Here is a 25,214-nt window from a genome sequence, read left to right on the forward strand (position 1 = left end):
GGACTGGTTGTATATGTGAATACATTTGACCAACCTTAAGTGTCCCCGTCTAAAATGTCTTTACATCTTCGAGATACGGCTTTGAATCATAATAAGCTATGATTGTCCAGTCTGCAGTTGCTAGTCGAGTAGATCCAATTTTCTCGTAATAAATTCCTGGCCTCGAACCAAACCTGGTTATGTTAATCGGACCGGCGGTAGCTAATGGTAATAGAATCGACGTCTCTGCTGCCAAAGAGTGCTGAATGTGCTCCAATGCAGGTATGCAATAACTTAAGCTCATCAGCAGTAACTAGCACCGCAATTTCTTTAACAACGTCAACAACAACTGCAACTGTATCGAGTGCGCGTTCAATGACATCATCAGCAAGCAGCGCAAATATTAATACGTCTGCCGCTGCGCTGCCCAAAAACAGAACAAAAACAATGAATGTGCTAAGTCGTCTGTGCAGACTGGCTACATCCAAATCAAAAGGAAGCTGAGCCCTCTAAATTCTCAACGCAAAATAACCCGTAACAATGCTAGCCTAACTGGAATAGAAACCGATTTAAAATCTTGGAAGACGCCTCTGACGTTGAGGCGGCGAAACTACTGAAATCGAGAAAAGGAATCCAAAGTCTTCGCCGATTTATATTCGAGAAAAAAGTTCCAATGTTCTTGTCAACAAAATTATCGAGCTTATTGGAAAGGATAACAGTCTTCAACATCCTTAACAGGGATAAAAAGAGGTTGAGCCCGAACCAGAAAATTAGCCCTAAAGAAATACGAAGTGTGATTATTCCGCACAAACGCCCGGTACAATGTGCGAACTGACAAGAATATGGCCATACAAGGTCATACTGTAAACTGCGCCCGGTGTGTGTAGTTTGTGGAAATCTTCATGACTCCACACACTGCCCAGCGAGCAAAGATGACTGCAAGTCGAAAAAGTGCGGCAACTGCGGTGGCAATCACAGGCTGCCCTGTTTATAAGGAGCTGAAAAGTCGCATCCACCAGAGAGGAACTGCCGCCCGCACCCAAAATAAACAGATGACAGCTTCCAGATCAAACCCTGAAGTCTTCTTCTCGACTGACAAAAATGTGGACTGGCTAACCCTGCCTCAAAAAGTTTATTTCTGCAATCAGCATACTAAGAACCGAACACGGCTTAGGAGCAACAATTCCCGGAGCAGTCAAAAAGCAACTTTGAAGATATGATATACAGCCTGCAAGAAAGCCTTACGGAGTTTATGTCGTTTATGCGCACAACTATGCAAGATTTAATGCGAAACCAAAATCTATTGATTCAAATGCTGGTTTCACAACAATCCAAATAATGACTTCCCTAAGGATATCTACGTGGAACGCTATCGGCGTTTCACAGCATAAGCGTGAGTTAGCTCAATTCCTACTCGGCAATCATATTGACGTAATGCTGCTTTCAGAAACACACCTTACAAACAAATACAATTTTCAACTACGAGGTTATTCATTCTACGGAACAAATCATCCTGATGGTAAAGCACATGGTGGGAGTGGAATTCTAATCAGAAGCCGTATTAAGCACCGCTATCATAACAAATTTGCTAAAAATTACCTACAGGTCACATCTATAGATATACAAATAAATACACTAGCCGCCGTATTCTGCCCCCCTCGCTTCACTATAACTGAAAATGAGTTTATGCAGTTTTTCAACTCACTAGGAGATCACTTCATAGCAGCAGGGGACTACGATGCCAAGCACACACACTGGGGATCACGTCTCGTGACTCCAAAAGGAAAACAGCTCTATAATGCAGTTATAAAAGCCAAGAACAAGCTGGACTATGTTTCTCCTGGCCGACCAACATACTGGCCGGCAGACCCAAAGAAACTACCCGATTTAAAAGACTTTGCAATTACCAAAACTATTCCTAAAAATCTGATAAGCGCCGAATGCCTCTCGGATCTTTCATTTGATCACTCGCCTGTCCTGTTTATTCTACTCCGACATCCAGACTCATTGGAGCAATCGTTTAAATTGACATCAGAGAAAACCACTTGGGTTAAGTACAAGAAATACATTAGCTCACACATTGAGCTAAGTCCTCATCTCAACGATGAAGCCAACGTAGACAGATTTATTAACACCCTAGAGTCTGTACTCGTCTCTGCAGCTCGAGTTTCAACACCCCAAACTACAAGTACTCAAAGCAACCAAATAAAGACAAAGCTACAAATAGAACAGCTCGTCCTCGAAAATCGACGCTTACGTCGAGAGTGGCAACTCCACAGATCGCCATTTGCCAGGCAACACTTAAAATATGCCTCACGTCAACTCACAAAAGCTTTACAGCAAGAAGAAGCACATGTCCACCGACGCTACATAGAGCTATTGTCAACATCTAGTACAAAACACTCACTATGGAGAGCTCACCCAACTCTAAGCTCACCGAAAGTAACCGTGATGCCTATTAGAAATCTCACAGGCGGCTGGGCGCGCAGCGATGCAGACAGAGCCAGCACGTTTGCCAACCACCTTAAAAATGTCTTCCAACCAAATCCTGCAAATAGTGCATTCACTTTGCCGACTTTACCATATGAGCCTCAGCTTCAACATGAGCCAATTGAGTTTCGCTCAAACGAAATCGTTAACATCATCAAAAACTCCCAAAATGATCATTGAGCTCCCATATTGCGCCGTTTGCACTATCACCCAGTTTGGCTAGAAGGTACAAGATCAAGACAATTCTCCCCTACAACACCCATAAACTTTTAGAGTCTTACCTCTACGACAGAAAATTTGCTGTGAGATGCAACACTGCTATAACAGATGATTGACTATTGGAGCTGGAGTTCATCAAGGAAGCGTGCTTGGGCCAACATTATATGTCTTCATCAAGCACACGACTATGATACAGCCATTCTCAGCCGCTCAAAATGTCCGATGAAAATAACTGCGCAGCTAGCTCTTCATCTGGTCAATGCTGAAAAGTGGCTATCAGATTGGCGAATTAAAGTAAACGAACAAAAATGCAAGCACGTTACGTTCACCCTGAACATGCAAAACGGCCCGCCGCTCATGTTAAACCATACTCTACTCCCGCAAGCAAACGAAGATATGTCAATCTAGGAGTACACCTCGACAGAAGGCTCATCGCGACTCAAACATCCTACCAGTCAAAGAAGTGATCGCTATCGTTGCACCCTAACCACCTGGCGAGGGGTCTTACAAGGTTGATCAACCAATCACGCCTTCGTCGCAATGACTTACCCTCCCATCGACCGACATGAGGGACGCGCAACAAGAATTCAGTCTTATTATACTGTTAGTTAATTTTTAATGTTAAAATTCGTAAACTTATTGTTAGTCTCAAAATTAAGAGAAGATTCAATAAATAAAAGCAATGTTAAAATAAAAAAAATAAAAAAAAATTTCAGCAGCCGCCTTGTAGTCAATAAATGGAACATATCTGATTTTTTCTTAAGAAATTGGACTTCACAATACCTCAAACGATTTCTAATAGATCAAATGATCACCCTAAGTTGGTGCTGTTTTACGAATTTCTCACCCTAAAACCCTCTCGTTCCCTTTAATGTCCCAGGCGGTAATGCCACGTGAAAATTCACGTAATTTTTTTAAAATCTTGTTCACATGATGCTCTTCACTGTTCAAAAAATACAGACTTCCATGCCTCTGAAAGAAGCCATGCACAATTGATCCTTGTTTTTCTTAAAGTCAACCTCGTATCCGTAATCTTTTAGATCTTCAAAGCATTCAATCAACTTTAGAGAGGTAATGGAAAAACACCCACGATGTTGAACACATAGTCAGAATATGCCAAAAGGGAACTGTAGAACATTATGACATATCTAGTAAATATATGTAGCTAAGAATTAGAAATGATCATAAAAACCAAAAAATAAATTGAAAATATTATATTATGTTATGCAAGGAAATTTGAGCAAAGTTATATTAGAAATTCTTTAACTGTATTGGAATTTGTAGGCTAAGACTAACTAATATAAGAGCAATAGACAATAGTATTTAAGAAGGTTAACCAAAATTTTAACTTACAGAAAAAATGTATTTAAAAATCATATATATATACAGATAAATAAAACAGATTACTTTATGGTTGATGTGTTAATTCGTAGTTTTGTAAACTTATAATTGAAATAGTTGATTGGCCCTTTGAGAAAGAAAGAGAAAGAAGTGTATTAGAGAGAGAAGAGAATGAATGAATTTAAGAACTATCAAGTGACTACAAGAACAAGATTGCGATTTAAAGTTTGCCAGTGTCCGAATTAAGACACTATTAGCTAAGATGAAAATAAAGATACTTTGATTTTACGCATGTCGTCTTGCGAGCCAAAAAGAGACTAAATAATCGAACGGAAAGGTAAACATTTGTCTGGCCGTTGTGACAGGAAGGACGCGTACACGACAGGCTGGTGCTTCATTAAGGGGGTATATACCTTTTTTTGTCGAAAAAAATAGGAAAGTTTGGATTTTTTATGTATGTAACTATTGTTTTTATTAAATGAATGATTATATTTTCTGAAAGTTGAGATTGTTGACAATGTTTATGCAAAAATTTTTGAATAAATATTGAATAGTTTTTAAGGTGTGGCTGTTTCCCTTAAACGCCTTTTTTTAAGAGCCTTGCGGTGATAATTCCCCAGGACAAATGGGTAAACTGATACCGAAAAAATAAAAATATTTCATTAGTTTAAAGTAGTATCCTGTACTTGAACGATCGTTTTAAAAATTTTTTTTTTCGGCTTACGGGAACGTTTAATGCAAAAAATGACGTTTTTGGACGCAAAAATTCTTACAGAACTATCTATTTCGGCGAAATAAAAATTTTTACATGAAAAAACGATCGTTCGAGTACTAATAAAATTCATTACGAACATTTAAAGAAAAATTCGAAGAAAATTGGCAAAGTCATTTTTAAAAAAAACCATTTCAAGATATTCGCGTTTAAAGTTTCAAGTTTGGGTTTGGGCGGGGACGAGGCGCGTGGCTAGGAGCGCTGTAACTTTTTTTCTACTGCTCAAATCTCTATGAAAATTTTGGGAAAGAAGTTGTTCTTTAAGATAAAGAAAAAAAAAAATTTGGATTTTTTGAAAATGAAAAAGGTATATACCCCCTTAAGTGTTTACTTTAAGAATAGCAGTTGGCCCCATAAGTCAAAGCACGAAATGACCATGACCCGAAAACCGTATACCTCGCTGCGTAGATAAAGCAGAGCAACATGAAGCACATAGAGAAGTAGTAATCACAATGAGCGGAGTTGGATATCCAGTCTTATAATACATAAAATATAGACGAGCAACAGGTGCAGCAGCGAAAGAAAAATGAGAATTGCTTCCAAACACGTTGACAGGCATAGCATTCCACCCGACTTCGTCTTCTACTAAACACCCGCTATATAAGATAAAAAGTTAATAATTGGTCAGAATTTTATTTTATTTTCTTAACAATTTGATAAGGGCTAAATACTAATTGCAGACATTTAACCTGCTGATTGACATAACGGTAACGTTTTCAAAATTTTTTAAGCCGATTTTTTATATATTTTACGCTATTGTTTCCCTTAAAAACATTTTGTAACACTAATCAGAAGGGCTTAATAACATTTTAGTGTGAGCAAAAAATGTTACTGCAACCAACATAATTATACGCATAGTGTTTATTTGTTACTTTGAAGTCTCAGTTTTACTTCGAATACATTTTATATTTTTGTGCATTTTTATCATTATTAAAATTATTTTAATTATATTAATGCAACTATGTAGCCGACGACACCAACTAAATCTTATATAGTTTTTTATATGCACAATTTTACTATTTATAAGAAGTAACATTTATTCTTAATTAATTATTTACATATATGTTTGTTCTAGTAATGACAATAAAAAACCCAAAACGGATTACAAATATTAAATACTTAGCGAATTAAAATTTTACTATTTATAACAAGTAACATTTATTCTTAATTAATTATTTACATATAAGTTGGTTCTAGTAATGACCATAAAAAAACAAAAATGGATTACAAATATTAAGTACTTAGCGAATTTCAATTTTACTATTTATAACAAGTAACATTTATTCTTAATTAATTATTTACATATAAGTTGGTTCTAGTAATGACAATAAAAAAACCAAAATGGATTATAAATATTTTATACTTAGCGAATTCCAAACAAGTTTTTTTTATGAGTTTTTAATTACTGTTATGGAATTCGTAACCTGAGACAAGGACTTGATGGCTGTCCAAACAAAAAAAAATTACATAAGGTTTTCCAAAAGTAAACTTAGAGACAAAAATATCCTCTAGATATTGATGACTTTTTTAAATCGACGTATAAGGAAAACTTATCTATTTTTGTGGAATCCAATTCAAAAAAAAAATACATAAAATACAAAAAATAATACATACATCACATAATATATAAGATAATTTTTAATAACTATTAGAGCACAAAAAGTAAGGTTGGTAACGTTGAAAAATAAATTAAATAAATTTCCCGTAGCACTCGTTCAAATCAGAATTCTTTTTGCTGAAATGTTGATGTTTTGTTCTCCGTCTTATAATCTCATTATTTTAATAGTTGATGGGCCCTTTGATTAGCAACAGCTATTCGCGCTTCATTGGATTCACCCTGGAAAGAAATGCAAATGCAATAATAAAATAAAAAATTGAATTATTCATTGGGTATACAATTTGAAAACCATAAAATGTACATATTTTTAGGAAATCAATTATTGTTTATCACAAACATAACAAGAAAGGAAGCTAGTTTTGGTAAGCCGAAATTTTTATACTCTTGCAGTTATTACAAAACGACTACATTTCGATTTCTGTGCCTATATTACTAAAAAAAGTGAAGCTATATCGATTTTATGCTGCATTTCGCCATCGTTTTTATGTCAGCTAAAACCGTAATTTTGATATAGGAAATAATTATAATAGAATAGAATAATTATAATAGAAGAATATTTTAAAATAGAAATCAGCAAAAGACATTTTTTTTTTATTTTCATTTTTATTTATTTTAATTTTTTGATTTTCCTATGGGAGCCATATGATATAGATGTCCGATATTAATTTAATTAAAACCTTACTTCCATAGTATTTTAATATTAACAAATCCCAAAGAACACGAATAAAAATTAAGTACAACAAAGTTTTTTTTGTTTTTTTTCCGACTGTTGGAGTTTCTGCGGTACACTTGCGGTACTTATAACTGCTCGATTATAAATTTCAATATCGTTTTCTTGGTACAGTGGTTCCAGTAAGTAAAATGAATAACCATAATTTAGTCTGCTTCTGCAAAAAATGCAGCCTCGTAATAAGGGCTAACCAATCTAACACCAAGTGCGTCGGAATTACTGGCCGGACAAGTGATGACCTTTCAAAGGCGCCCTATTTGCAGTTCTGTTGTGACGCTTGTGTCGAGGTTGCGAACGAGATGAAATCGTTCATGCTCCAAACTAAAGGCGGCTTGATAGGACTGATTAGCTGTTTCGGCGTTGCTAGAGATAGTTTTCTCCGAGCTAATAATTTCTTCTCTGCGCTAAATTCGCAGTTTTATAGCCGTACGCTTTTAGAAGAGTCCCCTAAGCGCAAAAATCCGCTTATGGTAAGAAGCAAAAGGGGAACACACCGCAACCTCAATCAAAAGAACAAAGAGCAAAACCCTCAAATGTTGCTACGATCGCTAGCTAACAAGAAAGGGAGCAAGCTTCGGCAAGCCGAAGTTTATATACCCGTGCAGTTATTACAAATCGACTACATTTCGATTTCTATGTCTATTTTACTAAAAACAATGAAGCTATGTCGATTTTGCGCTGCTTTTTGCCATCGTTTCTATGGCAGCTATATGATATTGTTGTCCGATTTTATTACACCCTTGCAGAGGGTATTATAATTCCGACCCTATATAAGCATGTCTGTCTGACTGTCTGTCCGTCTGTCTGTTTCTACGCGAACTAGTCTCTCAGTTTTAAAGGTATCGAATTGAAACTTTGCACACACCCTTTGTTCTTTGCACCCAGTATATAAGTCGGAACGGCCGGGTCGGCTATAACTTTGGTGTTTTTAAAGTTGGGAAGTTGGGATTTTTTGGGGTTTTATATTTGGCCAGCCCGGATACCAATTTTCATAAGGATCGGACGACTATATCCTATAGCTGCCATATAACTGAACTATTTAAAATGCCATAACTTTGGTGTTTTTAAACTTAGGAAGTTGGGATTTTTTATGAGTATTAAGAATGCATCATATGAATAATTTTGGAGAATATAATTTACAGAATATTCTGCAAGTGTATATCAACTTCGGCTCCGCCCGAAGCTAGCTTTCCTTTCTTGTTATTTTTAGTCTCGGAATCAATTCTTTACTGAGCTCATTTAATTCATTATACCCGTTACTCGTAGAGTAAAAGGGTATATTGTATTCGTGCAAAAGTATGTAACAGGTAGAAGGAAGCGTTTCCGACCCTATAAAGTATATATATTCTTGTTCAGGATCACTAGCCGAGTCGATCTAGCCATGTCCGTCCGTCCGTCTGTCTGTCCGTCTGTCTGTCCGTCAGTCTGTCCGTCTGTCTGTCCGTCTGTCTGTCCGTCTGTCTGTCCGTGTCTGTCTGTCCGTCTGTCTGTCCGTCTGTCTGTCCGTCTGTCTGTCCGTCTGTCTGTCCGTCTGTCTGTCCGTATGAACGCTGAGATCTCGGAAACTATAAAAGCTAGAAGATTGGCATTTTGCATGTAGATTTTAGGAGTTCCTACGCAGCGCAAGTTTATTTCAAAATGGAGCCACGCCCCTCTGACGCCCACAAGCCACAAACTGTGGCCAAAGTTTTGATGCTATTAGGAAAATTTTAATTGATATGTATTTGTTATGTCACTACCTATCGATTGGCCAAATAAAAGTTTGCTACGCCCACTCTAACGCCCAAAAACCTATTAAACGCTTAAGCCTGGCTAGCGCCTACATTTCCGCCTTTCATGGCGCCATCTAACGGATGACTTTGGAACAGCTGGCCAAGGTGCTCAACAGAGTCAACGTTAATTCTCGATAAGGATTTCTATTAAAGGAAATTGCGATGGTTTTCATTTGTCAATACCGAACTATATCCCAAGAACTATGCAAATCAAATCAAGTTAGCCAAATTGGAGGTCTGAGGCAAACAATGGCGTATGTGTGTATGTATGTAAGCATATACATATGTATGTATTTACATTGTACACAGTTGCAATTGCATATTTATATTAAGTTGTTTAGCTGAGTAACGGGTATCTAATGGTCGAAGCACTCGACTATAGCGTTCTCTCTTGTTATAACCTAGCTTCAATGAATTATTCGGGTTTACTTTAGGAAGCGGTGTTAAAGATTCATTCAGACTGCCAAATCGAGCATACGATAATTTCAATGTTCCAATAGAGGTTATCTGATGGCCGATTACGCTCAGAAAAGGATTTCTTAGATTTAGTGATAAAAGTCCGATATTATCAATTGTAATTGTTGATAATTGATCATCACATACTGCTGATAACTCCATTGGTAATTTAATTGAAAATATCCATTGATTTTTTGTTCTTAATCTTTGCCATGAGAATGATTTCGTCGAACTTTTTGTTTGGCACAATGACGATGATTTGTTAATAAATATTTGAAACTCGCAATGATTTTCAATAGAAAACATGGATTGCTTATCTGAGCAAATATACTCTTCGTCATTAATTGAATTACAAAGATCAAATTCACTTGATTACATAGTAATGAATTGATCTCGATGTTGATTCACAGCCATGATTGAAAATTCAATATCAAGGGAAATCATTTTATTGTTGATGATTACCGGTATTGGAATCAAGTTATATATTTTAAATAACTGTGTTGATAATAATGGCAGTGTTAATTTAAAGATTACCTAATCCTTTACTACCTTTGCATCTGCCCTCATGTGAATTCAGTCAGATCGTCTTTGACTTTCAAAGTGAACGGTCGTGTTTTTTTTCTGCGCTTCGAATTTTGTATTTTGTTTTCGTTTATTCCCATCGGTGGGTTTTATAAAAACAACATTAAATTTTCTTTCGGTTATTTAAACATAAATTTAAACTCCGTTCGCTTCGCGAGTGCACTTTGTATTGATAATAATAAATTGTTTTAGTTTTTCGTAATTCTTATCTGTGTTTTCTATCCTATTTATATCCACGCTGTTTCTCTTTTGTGCATGCACTTTAACTTATTTACGCTCCCGCTCTCTTGCTCTCTTTGCTTTTGAAAGTTCTAAGCGTGCAGTTTCTGCGCTCTTGCGGTACTTATAACTGCTCGCTTATAAATTTCAATTTCGCTTTCTTGGTACAGTGGTAAATAAATAAAATGAATAATAAAAATTTAGTCTGCTTCTGCAAAAAATGCAGCCTCGTAATCAGGGCTGACCAGTCTAATATGGTGCATACCAAGTGCGCCGGTTTTACTGGCCGGACAAGTGATGACCTTTCAAAGGGGCCCAATTTGCAGTTTTGTTGTGACGCTTGTGTCGAGGTTGCGAACGAGATGAAATCGTTCATGCGCCAAACTAAAGGCGGCCTGATGGGGCTGATTAGCTGTTTCGGAGTGGCTAGAGATAGTTTTCGCCGAGCTGATGATCTCCTCTCTGCGCTGGACTCGCAGTTTAATAGTCGTAAGCTATTAGAAGAGTCCCCTAAGCGCAAAAAGGCCGCTGGTGGTAAGGAGCAAAAGGGGAACACCCCGCAACCGAAATCAAAAGATCAACAGAGCATTCCGGCGGATCAGCAGCTGATTTCAGCAAACCCTCAAATGTTGCTAAGATCAGCAGCTAAAAAAGATTCGGTATCCGAACAATCCGTTACAGAATGCATGCAACCAGGGACTTCTAAGAATTCCGATTTGTCCGTAGTGGTTTCACAATTAGTGGATTCACCTATCTCTCAGAATGTAGTATCACCACCACAAGGGACTACTGGTCCGGACAACGGCTCAAGTTGGTTTTGCAGAAACAATGTCTGCTCCACCAAAATCCCTTTTAGTGGTTCCACTAAAGAAACAAATTTTCGTTTCTCGGCTTTCCCCTGATCAAACATCTTCTGATGTATTGTCTTATATACAAGACAAAACTAAAGCCGATTGTAATAGTGTAAAGGTGGAAAAGTTTAAGTTTTCTTATGCTAGAGACATTTCATCTTTCAAGATAACTGTCCCTAACGAGCTTTTTGAAGCCATATGCTCGGGCGACTTTCGGCCGGATAATATGGTTGTAAAAGAGTTCGAGGCTAAGATAAAGAAGAAGGGGCCCGTAGGAGTAAAACTTCCTAGTCGAGGCCAAACCAGTGTACCAATTTCAAAAAACTAACTTCTAACCTCCATCTTTCCTATCAGAATGCAAGAGGTTTGCGTAGCAAACTCACTAAATTGTATTCTGATAGCCTTTCCTTTGCATCTCATATTATTGTGTTCACAGAAACCTGGTTAATCCGGAGATCTTTAGCTCCGAAGTTTTTCCAGGTAAGTACACAATATATAGGTATGACCGTCCCTCTAGACGGGGAGGTGGAGTCTTAATTGGAGTTGATTCAAACTTCCCGTCTGAGGAGTTATTTTTTGATGAATTCAATACCATTGAATTTAGTTGTGTAAAGTTATCGCTTCCTGGTAACTTTATATACATAACTTGCTCTTATATTCCGCCGTTGTCTGAACTTCCTGATTATTTAAATCACCTATCCGTTATTAAGTCCGTTGCAAATAAGCTTTCCGATAGGGATCAGTTGATAGTTCTAGGTGATTTTAATATACCTGGAGTTACTTGGTCCACTGAGGATGGATCGAATGTCTTACTACCTATAGCACAACAAGATTTTATTGATGGCCTGCTTGACACATCTCTATCTCAAGTAAACCATGTTCGAAATTCATTAGGTCGCCTACTTGATTTGTGTTTTGTATCGAATCCTGAAGGTGTGTTTCTGTCCAGAGTAGCACCACTCACGCAACCTGAAGATCCATATCACCCAACAATCGAACTTTCATTTGATACGGGTAGAGTTATAGAAGAAAAATCAGAAAAATGCAAACGAATACATTGTTTTCGGAAGGCAGACTTTCTGAGGCTAAATAATTTTATTTCTGGCTTTAATTGGGTGATCTTTACTTATGCAATAATATGTCCGATGCAGTTAATTTTTTTACACTGCAATAAACTCATTTTTTAATTCCTGTGTTCCGTGGTACTATCCGTCAATTTCCAATAAATCACCTTGATTTAGCAAAGAGTTGACACACTTAAGAAATGTAAAGTCCAGACTTTTTAGGAAATATAAAAATACTGGTTCTTAATCTGTTTTTACTAGATATTTAAGTGCTCGGTCAAGATTTACCGTGCTTAATGCTCAGTGTTATAATAGTTACTTAAACCGTTGTAAGGTCCAGTTCTCTCAGGACCCGAAACAGTTCTATAATTTCGTTAACACCAAGCGTAAATCTAATTCTTTTCCTTCCTCGCTGTCGTTCGAAAACATGACGGCAACCACAGAACAGGCAATAGCCGATTTATTTGGCCAATTTTTTCAAACGACTTACTCTACCTTAGATTATTAATCACAGCCTTATTCTTACACCATGTCCGAGTCAAACCTCATATTCTGTCCCACTTTAACAGAAAGCTCTCTTCTTTTGGATCTTCTTCGTATTAAGCCTGTTTATTCGCCAGGGCCCGAGGATATTCCTGGGTGCGTGCTTAGGTATTGTGCTAAGGCCCTGTGCAAACCTCTTCACAAGTTGTTTACCTTATCTCTAGAAACGTCCCAATTCCCAAATATTTGGAAGGAATCATTTGTTATTCCTCTTTTCAAAAAAGGTAACAAGTTAGAAGCCAGTAACTACAGAGGTATTTCTAAGTTGTCAGCTATTCCTAAGCTTTTTGAAAAATTATTACTCCTCATTTGTAGCACTTTTGCAGATCAATTATTTCTCCGTGTCAACACGGATTTATTAAACGTAGATCCACAATTACAAACCTTCTAGAGCTCACTACATTTGTGATAAAAGGCTTCAATAGTAGTTTTCAAACAGATGTCATTTACACTGACTTTAGTAAAGCATTTGACTCTGTAAATCACTTACTTCTTATTCATAAACTTGACCTTTTAGGTTTTCCAGTTGATCTGCTTAAATGGATTTCAAGTTATCTAAATGGCAGGTCACAAAGGGTCCTTTTTAAAAATTCAATTTCTGAAATTCTCCGTGTTACCTCCGGTATCCCACAAGGGAGCCATCTGGGTCCGTTACTTTTTACATTATTTATTAACGATCTTCCCTCAATTATAAGTCATTCTCGCGTACTTATGTACGCAGATGATGTTAAGTTGTGCCTGCAGTATAAGGACATTTCCTGCCATTTAGACTTGCAATCCGATCTAGATAATTTTCAAAACTGGTGCCGAGATAATTTACTAAATTTAAACGGCTCCAAGTGCAAGCTGATGACTTTTTATCGGGCCAATCCGATATACGCGACTTACACGTTAAGTGGCAGCTCTTTGGATAGAATAACTCTTGTAAACGATCTTGGCGTTCTCTTGGACCCTAAACTAAAATTTTCTAATCACATTTCGTCCATGGTTAATAAAGCCAGAGGAGTGCTTGGATTTATTAAAAGGTGGTCAAAAGAATTCGATGATCCTTATTTGACTAAAACTTTATTTATTTCGCTAGTCCGTCCGATTCTGGAGTATGGGTCTCCCGTCTGGAGTCCACAATACGGAATACATATTGGTCGTATTGAATCTGTACAAAATAACTTCCTTCTTTTTGCTTTACGGCGCCTAAACTGGGATGCAAATCTTATCTTACCTTCTTATTCTAGTAGACTTCTTTTGATTAATTTACCATCCCTAGCCAACCGTAGAACGATGCTTGGTACTATCTTTATTTATAACCTTATACATGGTGATATTGACTGCCCCGACTTATTAAGTCGGCTAAACTTTTCTGTGCCTACTAGAAATTATATTCCCCTAATTTTAAATCATTGTAGATCTAACTATGCCTTGCATGAGCCTTTCAGAGTATTATGTTCTGACTATAATAGACTTTTTCCTGTAATATCAAATCTTGACTCTCTGCCGCTCCTAAAACGATTAATACTTGCTTCATTGGCACTAGATTGATCTAACTATTACTTTTTTCCCCGGACCTTTACCTTTATTTTCCTATCTCGCGTCTATCCTATCGCGAATCGTGCCGTACGATACACGGCTGCGCCCCTCGGTCGGTTGGGCGGGTAAGTGGGCCGTGGGACTCCGCGAAAAAAAAAAAAAAAAAAAATGTTGTCGAAGTTGCTTGGGAGAAACGAGCAGTAGGCTAATTTCATTGTGATGAATGTTTTTTAGAACATGTGAAATCTCTGTCTGAACTCTTTGAAGATTTGCCGCCAATATAGATAATTGATTTGTCAATGCATATACCATTGAAAGGCCTTGAGAGAATCCAGACGAGCATTGGCAAAATCCTTATATCGATGGTAGCTTCATCTCGTTTCATTAGAATCAATTATATTAGAATCAATTATTGAAGTTTGATTCTTAACTAATTCTAAAATGTAATCTTCATTCGATTTCACTTTTTAATAGTTGAAGACATCCTCTTGGCATACTCTGTGTCTAATAAGCCAAATAAGCTGATGGCATTTCTCACTATGTCCAATGGAGAATGACGTATTCTTGACATGTGGAGTAAATCATTTTCAGTTTTATTACTTCGTAAACGTGTTGAAAATGATTATATGCAGCAACACATGCTTGGACTGGTTGTATATGTGAATACATTTGACCAACCTTAAGTGTCCCCGTCTAAAATGTCTTTACATCTTCGAGATACGGCTTTGAATCATAATAAGCTATGATTGTCCAGTCTGCTGTTGCTAGTCGAGTAGATCCAATTTTCTCGTAATAAATTCCTGGCCTCGAACCAAACCTGGTTATGTTAATCGGACCGGCGGTAGCTAATGGTAATAGAAGCAGCAAGATTAATAATGGCATCGATATCATTGGTAAGGATGGACTTTTCCGTCTTTTTGGCTCTTGATCTTCCTTTGTTTCTTCTTCAGCATCTTCTTCATTAATTTCCTTGCGTTTTTCTCCTTATTATGAATTGCTCTTTCAAAGACTCCTGTTGCAGTCTGCAACTCGCACATATCCATCTTGATCTAAATAAATTTTTATTATTCGTCCTTTAGGCCAGTGAAGCATAGGCACATTGTCTTCCTTGACAATAACCATCATGCCTTCTCTTACATTTTTATGGGCCTGTTTCCATTTTGAGTGTTGTTGCAGGCTTATTAAATATTCTCTGGACCACTGCGTCCAGAATGTGTGTTTGAGTCGCTGGGTCTGGCTAAGCGACTAGTGCTTCTCCAATCAATAAATGACCTGTATGTATCGCAGTATAGGGTCTGACACTTCCCGCGACGACTTATAAATCGCTATAATGCTCCAAGGAATGCTGCAGTCGTTAAATCTCCGACAAGTTCCAGATGGAAAGTCTTTGTGGAGAAACAAACAAATACTGCTATGTATGCTTCATCAGGTAGCAAGATTTTGTTTAGTTCTTCTCGAATCCTTGCAGCATCTATAATTGTATCTACTCCAGTTAGGCAGTCATCAACATAGAAATCGTTTCTCAGTGCAATTGATCCTAATGGCCATATTTCCAAATTTTTATTGGCCAAATGCTCCAAGCATTTTGTGGCAAGAAATGGAGCTGACGTTGTGCCATAAGACACAGTTTTCAGCCGCTAATATTTTATTTCCTCGGACAGATTGTAGCGCCAAACAATCATTTGGTTGAATTGATCCTTTGGATTCATCCAAACTTACCGATACATTTTTTCTATATCCGCCGTAAAATCATATCTGTGAACTCTGAATCTCAATAGAATCGAAAACAGATCACTTTGAACAACTGGTCCTAGATAAAGTAAATTATTTAATGATTTTCATGTAGATGTTTTACAGGAAGCATCAAAGTCTACTCTTAATTTTGTTGTAGTGCTTTCTCGTTTCGGAACACAGTGGTGAGGATTAAAATAATGTTCCTTTGGTATTTGACTAGGTAATACTTGCTTCTTATGACCTAGTTTTTTGTAATCGGCCATAAAATCCTTCTATATTATTTTAATGTCTGGGCTGGTTCTTCGTTCCAACGAAAGAAAACGCCTTGTCGCAATATCGCAACACTTCCCCAGGGCTGAGGGATCTTCAGAAAAAGGTAATCTGACAATTAACTTTCCATCTTGTGGGTGCTGAAGATTTTCCAAAAAATGCTTCTCGCAATGTCTTTCCTCTGGCGTCCGGTATTTCCTTCTCGGTTCCATGTTGTCCAGTTTCCAGAATTTTTACAACAATGATTTGGTTTCCTCGGCTGAGGAAACTACCATGCAATTTTGTGGCATTTTTGAACTCATGTTTACTTATCCAACTAAATTCGGTGTTCTGGAAAATAGGTTGGTCTGAATAAGACCAAATTTGTTCAGTATTTATAACGGAAAACTTTTATTTGTTCCGTAGGCTGATCTGCCACAATATGAGGAAGAACAAAGGCTTCAACTCTTGTTACAAAATCGCTTTGTTTTGATTTAATTAATACACTAACGCGTCCTTTACTTATTCGCGACTGACCTCCAACTCCCTCAATGCGAAGGTTTGTTGGTGGTAGTTGCAACGATAACCGCTTAACAAGTCTTTCTGATATCAGATTAATTTGTGAGCAGTGCGCGAAAATCTCCTTCGTGATTATTTAGTCCTTGCACTATGTCTCTAGCCGTTGCTAACAGTTAGTATTTGTTCTCACAACTGTTTTCCGTTACCTAAATGTAGCAATGTGTTTTTTGTTACCTTTTATCATGTATATGTAGACATGCATTGGTTGGTCATGTGGTCTGTCTTAAGACAATTGGCGCACAACCTTTTTCGCTGAACCCAGGTCACCCTTTCAGCAGGAGTTGACTCCCTAAATTTCTCGCATTTGTATATGCTATGCCCTTTTTTGACAATGAACTTTTTGTTGCTGAAGCACTTGTTTTTGGTTTTTCTTTATGCATTTTTCCGCCGATGGCTTCGAGTGCGAGAAAACGTTGTTCAAGAAACCCAAGGAATTCCTTTATTGTTTGAATTTACCTGGTATCTAAAATAGTTTGCTCATACAGTGTGTGTGTAAGCCGATCTAGTTTTCTTGTCATATGGAACAGGAGGACTGGATCCCATGTATCTATTTTTATTCCAATATTTTTCAAGGCTTGCAGGGATTCATTAACATTGTCATGCTGATTTTTTATTGACTGAGAATCATTCGTCACATTAGGGTGCTCAAATAATTTTTCAAACATTGCAGTCGAAAGGACCCGCTTATTATTGAAACGTTCTTTAAGCATGGTCTGCCTGAGTGTCATAATTAACTTCTGTTAATTCTAAATGCCTGACTAACCTTTCTGCTTCTCCAGAAAGGTAGGACAAGATCTTTTGGCAGTACCAAAATGCATGAAGGAGATAATAATCCATTTAGGTTCATTGGACCTACAAGTATATTTTCTCTATAGAAGATGGTTTTTCCAAATACACCTGTATATTCCGTACGAAGTCGATAAACGCAGAAGAAGCTATAAGGCATTTGGAATCCTGGGTTTTGTTATTTGCCAGACCTCAAAGAATCATCTGCATTTACATCACATGCATTTAAAGAGTTTTGCAGTAACAACAAGATTGATCATATCGAGACTACAACAGGTGTACTAAGGGGCAATGGCCAAGTAGAACGTTCAACAGAGTTATTATTTCAGTAATCTCAAAGATTCAGCAACGGAACTATCAAAATGGTGTAAGTATACATCCTAAGTGCAGCAGGCTATAATCGCACGTGTCCATGCATCGACTAGTTAACTCCACTCCTGAGCTTTGAACGTCCTACAAGATGACATGCTTTTAAACCTATAGTAGAGACTCCTTAGCTTATCGACGCCCTTCGATAGCTTCTCCAAAAAATAATGAAAGTCTATTTGTTGTCGACCAGCAGGCCAGATTTTGCCTTTATTCTTTGCAATTATAATAGAGAGTGAATTTAAAAGCTAGTGGCTCGCGGCTGCATTGCTCGCTACGCCGGCAGCGGCCAGGCAACGGCTTGACCGCGCCATGTACGAGGGTGGTCCGATAAGTACTTAGCCTCCAAAATAAAAACGAAAATTTTGGAAAAGTGGCGATTTATTTCTCAACATAATCTCCTTTTGGCTCGATACACTTGACCCAGCGATGCTCCAACTTCTTTAACCCGTCTGAAAAATACGTTTTATCGAGGTCTGCAAAATAGGCCTCTGTGGCGGCGACGACCTCCTCTGTCCAGCGAGTGACTTTTTCAAGTTTGGAAACAAAAAGAAGTCTCGCGGGGCCAAATCTGGAGAATATGGTGGATGGGGTAGCAGTTCGTAGCCCAATTCGATTTGGCCTTAGCGATTGCGAAAGTGTAAGCCGGTGCGTTGTCAGTCCACTGTTTCGAGTGTTCCTTGGTCTCTGGTGTGTACCAGATCTCGATGTCTCGTCGACGGTCACGAAACGACGCAGAAACTCCTTCGGATTGCGCTCAAACATCGTCAAACACTGCTCTGAAGTGGTCTCACGGTTGCGTTTGTTGTCCGGATTGAGCAAAAGCGGCACCCATTGCGCTGACAGCTTTCTCATGACCTAAATTTCATGCAGGATATGACCCACGCGGTCTTTTGACATGCCTACTGTCTCAGCTATCTCGCGTATTTTCAATCGGGGGTCTGCCAATACGAGATCGTGGATTTTTGTCACGTTATCCTCCGTGGTAGCCGTTTTCGGAGCACTTGGGCGTGGCTCATCAAAAACCGACGTGCGACCACGTTAAACCAATTTTTGACGGTCGCCATCGAAGGAGAAGAGTCATCGTACACAGCATTCAAGCGCTCTTTGATTTCGCTGTGCGATATTCCATCCAAAAACAAGAATCTAATCACAGACCGATATTGCTCTTTCTCCATTTTTCTAAAATCCGCGGACACGCCCGATTCGGCTGAAATTTCGATAGTAGCCGTCTACGAGAATGTACTACACGATTGTAAATTTCTCTTGCGATAGTGACGCCATCCGGCGGTGAGGCTAAGTACTTATCGGACTGCCCTCGTACTTGGGAATAATTATGCTCATACATATAGCTGGTTGAAGCGGGAGCGCGAGAGAAGTTGTTTGATACATGTATGTATCGGATGTTTCAGCGGTCAACCCATAGAAATATGCTAGCTTGCACTTATTATGTGTTGGGCTCTTAAGCGCGTTTCGGGTGATCTTATTTCTGTCAGCCGCTTGGGTTTAACGTCCGAGACTTTGTGTTTACGTAAGTTGACTGTAACAGAATGTTGGCATTGGTACAGTGCATACTAGCTAAAACGATATATGCATACTACACTAGAAGATGAACGCAATCGAATTTGATAGGGAATAAGGCTGCGAATCGAAAAAGCTCAAGATACCTATAAGAAACACTATGACAAGAAATGAAAGGGACATTATGGTTACCAGTTGGGTGATCTAGTAGCAATCAAAGCAACGCAGTTCATCACCGGAAAAAAGTTGGCCAGTAAATATATCGGCCCATATGAAGTTACATAAGTTAAATGAAGCAGCCGATACGTCGTCTAAAAAGCAGCAGAGTTTGAGGGTCCACTACAAACATCAGCAAGCGGTGATTTTTTGAAGCTGGGGCTCTATTCTTACTACGAAGAAGGTGACGAACTAAGTGCAGAGTAAAATGATGCACCTGGGACAGATGTTTCGGAGGATGGCCAAATGTAAGGTGTCGTTATGGGCATCAGTTGCCAGCCCTACTAATATCGAATAGAGTCTAATCTTGAGGAGTCTTCGGAGAAGGTACTTCACTAAAAAGTAGAAGCCGACTGAGAAAAGTTGCAGAGTCATTTTAATAATCGGCCGAAAAGTTGTCAAGAAGTTGTAAAGTCGCGCCAAGTACATTTTGAAGCGATTTCTAAATACCTATTATAAACAATACTTTGTAACTAACTGTCGTGCGGCTGGCTCAGAAGATGTGTGTTGTTCGTCCCACCAAATTTATATAAACGTGACCGCCGGACTTTCTAGTGAGAACTCACAGAATGTTAGAATGTTTGATCATTATTTGCCGACTTGGCCTTGGCCCGGGACTAATGGTGACAAATTAGAGCCTTAACGCCTTCTCCGTTGAGTTGTGGGTGTTCCCCCGTTGCTCTCGGTGCTCGCTGCTCCGGAACGCCTCTGTTGTCTTTGGCTTCGGGGCCGTTAGGGGTTTAGGGATGCGTTACCGTTCCCAGTCTAGGGTGAACAGGCACTGGCCTACGTGGGAGTGTGGCTCGCTTGCTGCTTGGCCTGCGTCGACCGCTCGTCGTTCTTCGTGTCCCCGATGTCCTTGCTTTGCTCACGGCGCGATGTCCTGGCTCTGCTGTCTCCGTGCTCTTACAGGACCAGGTGCAGCGGGGTCTTTGGCTCTCGGGATTCGGTCAGCGGTGAACGACTGTGCTCTTGAAGCATACGCCTCTCGAGTCACCCGTGGTTCGGACACGCGTCCTTCTTGGCTAGTCGCACCACGGCCTGCACAATTCTTACCTGACGGTTCAGGCGTACGCCGGAATTTGTTAAGGCAATCCTTTTCGCACGGCATCTGGTAAACAACTTCCCATCCGAGCCCACGGTTCTTTGTCCAAGGACTCTTGTGGCCGCCGAAATCTGTTACAATAGACAGATCCAATAATCCCGCTTTACTTTAATGGGTTAATGTTCCAATCAGATGAGTTAATGTTCCAATCAGATGAGTGGCTGGAATTGTTCCGTTCAACATAAGCTTTAAGCGCACTTGTCGGGTAAGCGAGCACTTGCTTCGCCCACGCTTATTCAGTACAGGATTAGCCACCGTCTGCTACGATTATTTTTAGAGCGGTTTCCTTCTTTTTGACTCACGGCTATATTTACATATAGCCATTCAGTCAGCAGTTATATACTGAATAATAAATTGGATATATGATAACCTGCGAGTTTTATTAGGAACGGGACGAGCTAAGTAAAGTCGAGGACAGGGTAGCGCTGGCCTCAACATTCTTCAAAAATAATCGTAATAAATTACGTAACTAAACACGCGGATCACGTGGTGCCCGACTTAATAGTCCAGTAGCCCCGTTTAAGTGAAAATAACAATATTCGGGGTACTGCCCGACATACATACATCAATTTCTTACAGGGATAACAACAACTTATCAAGTGGAGTGTACCATTGCAAGCTATGTGCACAGGAGGATTGTGATCAAATGGCAAATGCCTCTCCTTGTACCACAGCTAGTGCGTGGGTTGATGATGATCACAGCTGGCTATGTGACTGCGAGAATATTATACGCCAACGATGCCGATACCATTCCACAAACGCCAGGCCTCCTTATCACCGACACAAGGAAACGGATTGGCGAAACTTCCATACAACCCGTCATTTCAAGCTTCTCCTCTGGAACACATTAACAAAAATACACAATACGCTTCGACGACGGTCACGACCACTAGCATGGCAGTGGATGTCATCTCAGCGGTAGGTGAAAAGCCCGCTCAAACGCCATATGGATTATCGAACCTAACCTCACGTGGTCCGGCCCCGGTTACGCAACAGCTGATCAGGCCTAAGGATGCCGAAGCCGCAGGGCGCTTATTAGTAGGACCAGACGTAGCCAACAAAATAATGCTGACCTCTGGCATTCCAACACCTTCGCAGATTGCCGCTCGTCAAGCGATCCCAAGGGAGCTGCCAGCATTCGATGGCAACCCCCAAGCTTGGCCATTATTTTATAGCAGTTTTCAAACTAGCACAGAGATCGCCGGCTACACCGCGGAGAACCTTACGCGCCTACAGTTAAGCCTAAGAGGTAGGGGCCGAGAACTAGTACAAAGTAAATTACTATTACCAGCGATGGTCGGCTAGAGCATATACTTCAAACACTGCTTGATAAAGCACGTAAAATGCCGCCTCCAATGGACAAACTAGAACCTCTGATCGAGTACGCACTCTGCGTAAGAAACATATATTCAACGATGGAAGCTTGCGAGCTAGTCGCCCACATGAGCAACCCACTCCTTGTGCAGAAACTAGTGGAAAAGCTTAAAATCTAAAATTGCAATGGGCCATGCACCCAAAAAAAACGCTGTAAACGCTGTGGTGAAAGTATTCAGCGAATGGATGAGGAACCACTTCGTGTTAGAGGGAAAAGCGTGATATGCGATCCGGGAGACCACAAGATCCAAACCTGCCCTAACTTCTCCGCTATGAACACGGCAGAGAGATGGGACGTGTCCCGCACCCATCACTTGTGCCCTAATTGCCTCAACAAGCACCGAAGCCAGTGCCTTTCAAGGAAGACATGCAACATAAACACCTGTCGCGAACGTCACCATCCCCTACTACACACGCAACAACTCTACCGCGCCGAACATCCGCGCCAGCCAACAGCACCCGAGCTGGATAGCGTCTACATTCTCGCCCATAGACATGCGGATCAAACTTATTTCCGCATCGTACCAATCAAAATTAATTATAAGACTCAAAAAATTAATAAGATACGTTAACATCCATTAGTGCAGATGCTACGAAGCCGACACTGCCTTACACGAGGCCATTGAGCAAACCTTCTACGACTCCCCGACGTGCCCACCTATATTCTGAAGCTGACTCCTATGCCCTAGCCATCATGAACTCGAAATTTAAGGACGGCAGATTTGAGATTGGACTGCAGTGGAAAAGCGAGAACGCAGCTCTACCAGATAGTTACCCAAACGCCCTTAGACGACGGATCTGCATACAACGGAAATTCATCAAGGAACCAGCACTAAAGATTCAAACCCAAAAAGTGATCGATAATCTCGTGCAAAAGAAATATGCCCGTAAGCTAAATGCAACCTAGATACTGGAAGAACACGCGAGGGTATGGTATCTACCAACCTTTATAATTACAAACCCGAACAAACCTAATGCAGCGGCGCAGTCAGGGGGACAATCCCTGAACGATTTCATACACGCCGGTCCCGATCTCTTAACCATTGGTGGATCTGCTGATCTCATTTCGCGCCGGAACGATGGCGATCATCGGTGACATCGCGACATCATCAAATTAGAGTCAAGCCGGAAGATGCCCATGTTCAGCGTTTCCTTTGGTACGACCAAGATGACGAGCTCACCATCCAAGCGTCTGCACGATGGAAGCGCTGACATTTGGCATAAACTGCGCACCATGTATCACACACTTCATACGGGACCGCCACACAAGCCGTGAAAAATTACCATTACGTCGATGACTTTATCTACAGCGGCAATGACAATAAGGAGGTGATAGAAATCGCCACAGAAGTTCGCCATATTCACGCCGCGGGGGGTTTTATATTCGCAACTGGACATCGAACTCGAAGACTGTGCTTAGCGAACTAGGCGGAGAACCATCGTCAACGGAGCTCGAAATCATCACCGCCGAGAAAGTCCTCGGCCTATACTGGATCCCGGAAACTAACGAAATCAAATTCTCACGTCTGAAACGCGACATACGGGCAGAAAACGATGTACGACCCCCTCGGCCTCATCGCCTGCTACACTATAGAGCTGAAAATACTATTACAAGAAGTGTGGCGGACCCCCACCGACTGGGACGACTGCATACCAGAAAGCCTGCTCCCAAGATGGAAGCGATGGAAGCAGGCATTAACCCTAATCGCCACGGTTAAGATTCCGCGATGCTTCTTCAGAACCAACGAGGACATCCATGACGTGCAGCTCCACACCTTCGTAGACGCGAGTGAACTCGCATATGCAGCAGTCTCGTATCTTCGCATCCACCAAGGCAACTCCGTTTATCTTAGCCTACTAGCAGCCAAAACTAAAGTTGACCCGCTAAGCCCGCTGTCCATTCCCCGTATGTAATTACAGGCAGCAGCCAAACTTAGCCAGCTAATTCAAAGAAATTCTCGGCTATCAGTTAACTCCCATTACTACTGGACGGACTCCAAAACAGTCCTCAAATGGCTGCGAATGGACCCGCGCAAGTTCCAGCAGTACGAAATGCATCGAGTACGAGAAGTGTTGGAGCTTACCAATGTCGACCAATGGCACTGGGTGCCATCGGACTTAAACCCTGCTGACATCGCCACTAAGACTTTGAGTTTCACTTCCATGCATAAATGGTTTGATGGTCCGCAGTACGTTCGCCAGGAACGCTCTCGTTGGCCCACCTGTACCGACCTAGGAGCCCCAACCAACATCGAAATGAAGCAGGTGTTTTTCATCGCTACTACGCCACTGGACCCCATTATGAACGTAGAACACTTTTCCGACTGGCGGAGGCTATATCGATCGGAAGCAACGTTTATATTATACATCGAAAAGCTGAAAGCAACAGCGCTGAAAACGCCTCCGATTACGAGCATTAACGCCGAGATGATACGACGCGCTCAAACAACACTGATACGCTACGCGGAAATATCAGAGTTCCGAAAATAAATATGTTTACTCTCCAAAGCTAAAGCTCAAAACGCAAATTTAAAACTAATTTGTCTTAATGTGTTTCTAGACGATGACCAGCTGCTACGGATCCGATGGAGAGCTGAAAACTTGTGCCCCCAACACCAAATAATACTCCCTTACGTACATTACGTAACACGCCTAATTGTCAACTGGTATCACCGTCAGATGCACCACACACGCATGAGGCTAGAGTCGCCGCTTATCAACGCCCATTTATCTACGTTGGAATCGATTACTTTGGACCAATTCCCGTGACCGTTGGCAGGAGGAAGGAGAAACGATGGGGAGTAATCTTCACCTGTCTCACTGCCAGAGCATCGAATTTATAATAAACTCAAGGCCGCTGATATTCGTACTGGGGTCAGCAACCGGATATAAGCCCGTCTTCGACGTTGTTGTCGAAGATGCATGTGGCAATCGGCTCAACTATTCGCCGACCATTTCTGGAAACGATGGTGAAAAACTAATGCGGTTTTGTATTAATAAAACGCGAAACTTGTGAACGCAGGGAAAATTGATTTATTGGCGATGGCGACGAAAAGGAGTATGCTCAGAACGATGTTCATATAACAACTAACATTTAATTTCAATTCAATAATTTCCTTGCCGT

The 25,214-nt window shown here is 40.2% G+C and overlaps 1 protein-coding gene across 1 annotated transcript in view; it reads right to left on the reverse strand.

The window, feature by feature from the left end:
• Positions 1–5,418: 5,418 nt before the first annotated feature.
• The window catches only part of LOC123037548 (synaptosomal-associated protein 25), a 263,247-nt gene continuing 243,451 nt past the window's right edge, over positions 5,419–25,214 (reverse strand). The window contains exon 4 of the mRNA XM_044458790.1: positions 5,419–6,638. Coding sequence (XP_044314725.1) covers positions 6,576–6,638 — 63 coding nt within the window. The 3' untranslated portion in view covers positions 5,419–6,575. The remainder of the gene's footprint in view (positions 6,639–25,214) is intronic.

This window comes from Drosophila rhopaloa, unplaced genomic scaffold, assembly GCF_018152115.1.
Source record: "Drosophila rhopaloa isolate 14029-0021.01 unplaced genomic scaffold, ASM1815211v1 contig_170, whole genome shotgun sequence".
In the NCBI taxonomy this organism is placed as follows: domain Eukaryota; kingdom Metazoa; phylum Arthropoda; class Insecta; order Diptera; family Drosophilidae; genus Drosophila; species Drosophila rhopaloa.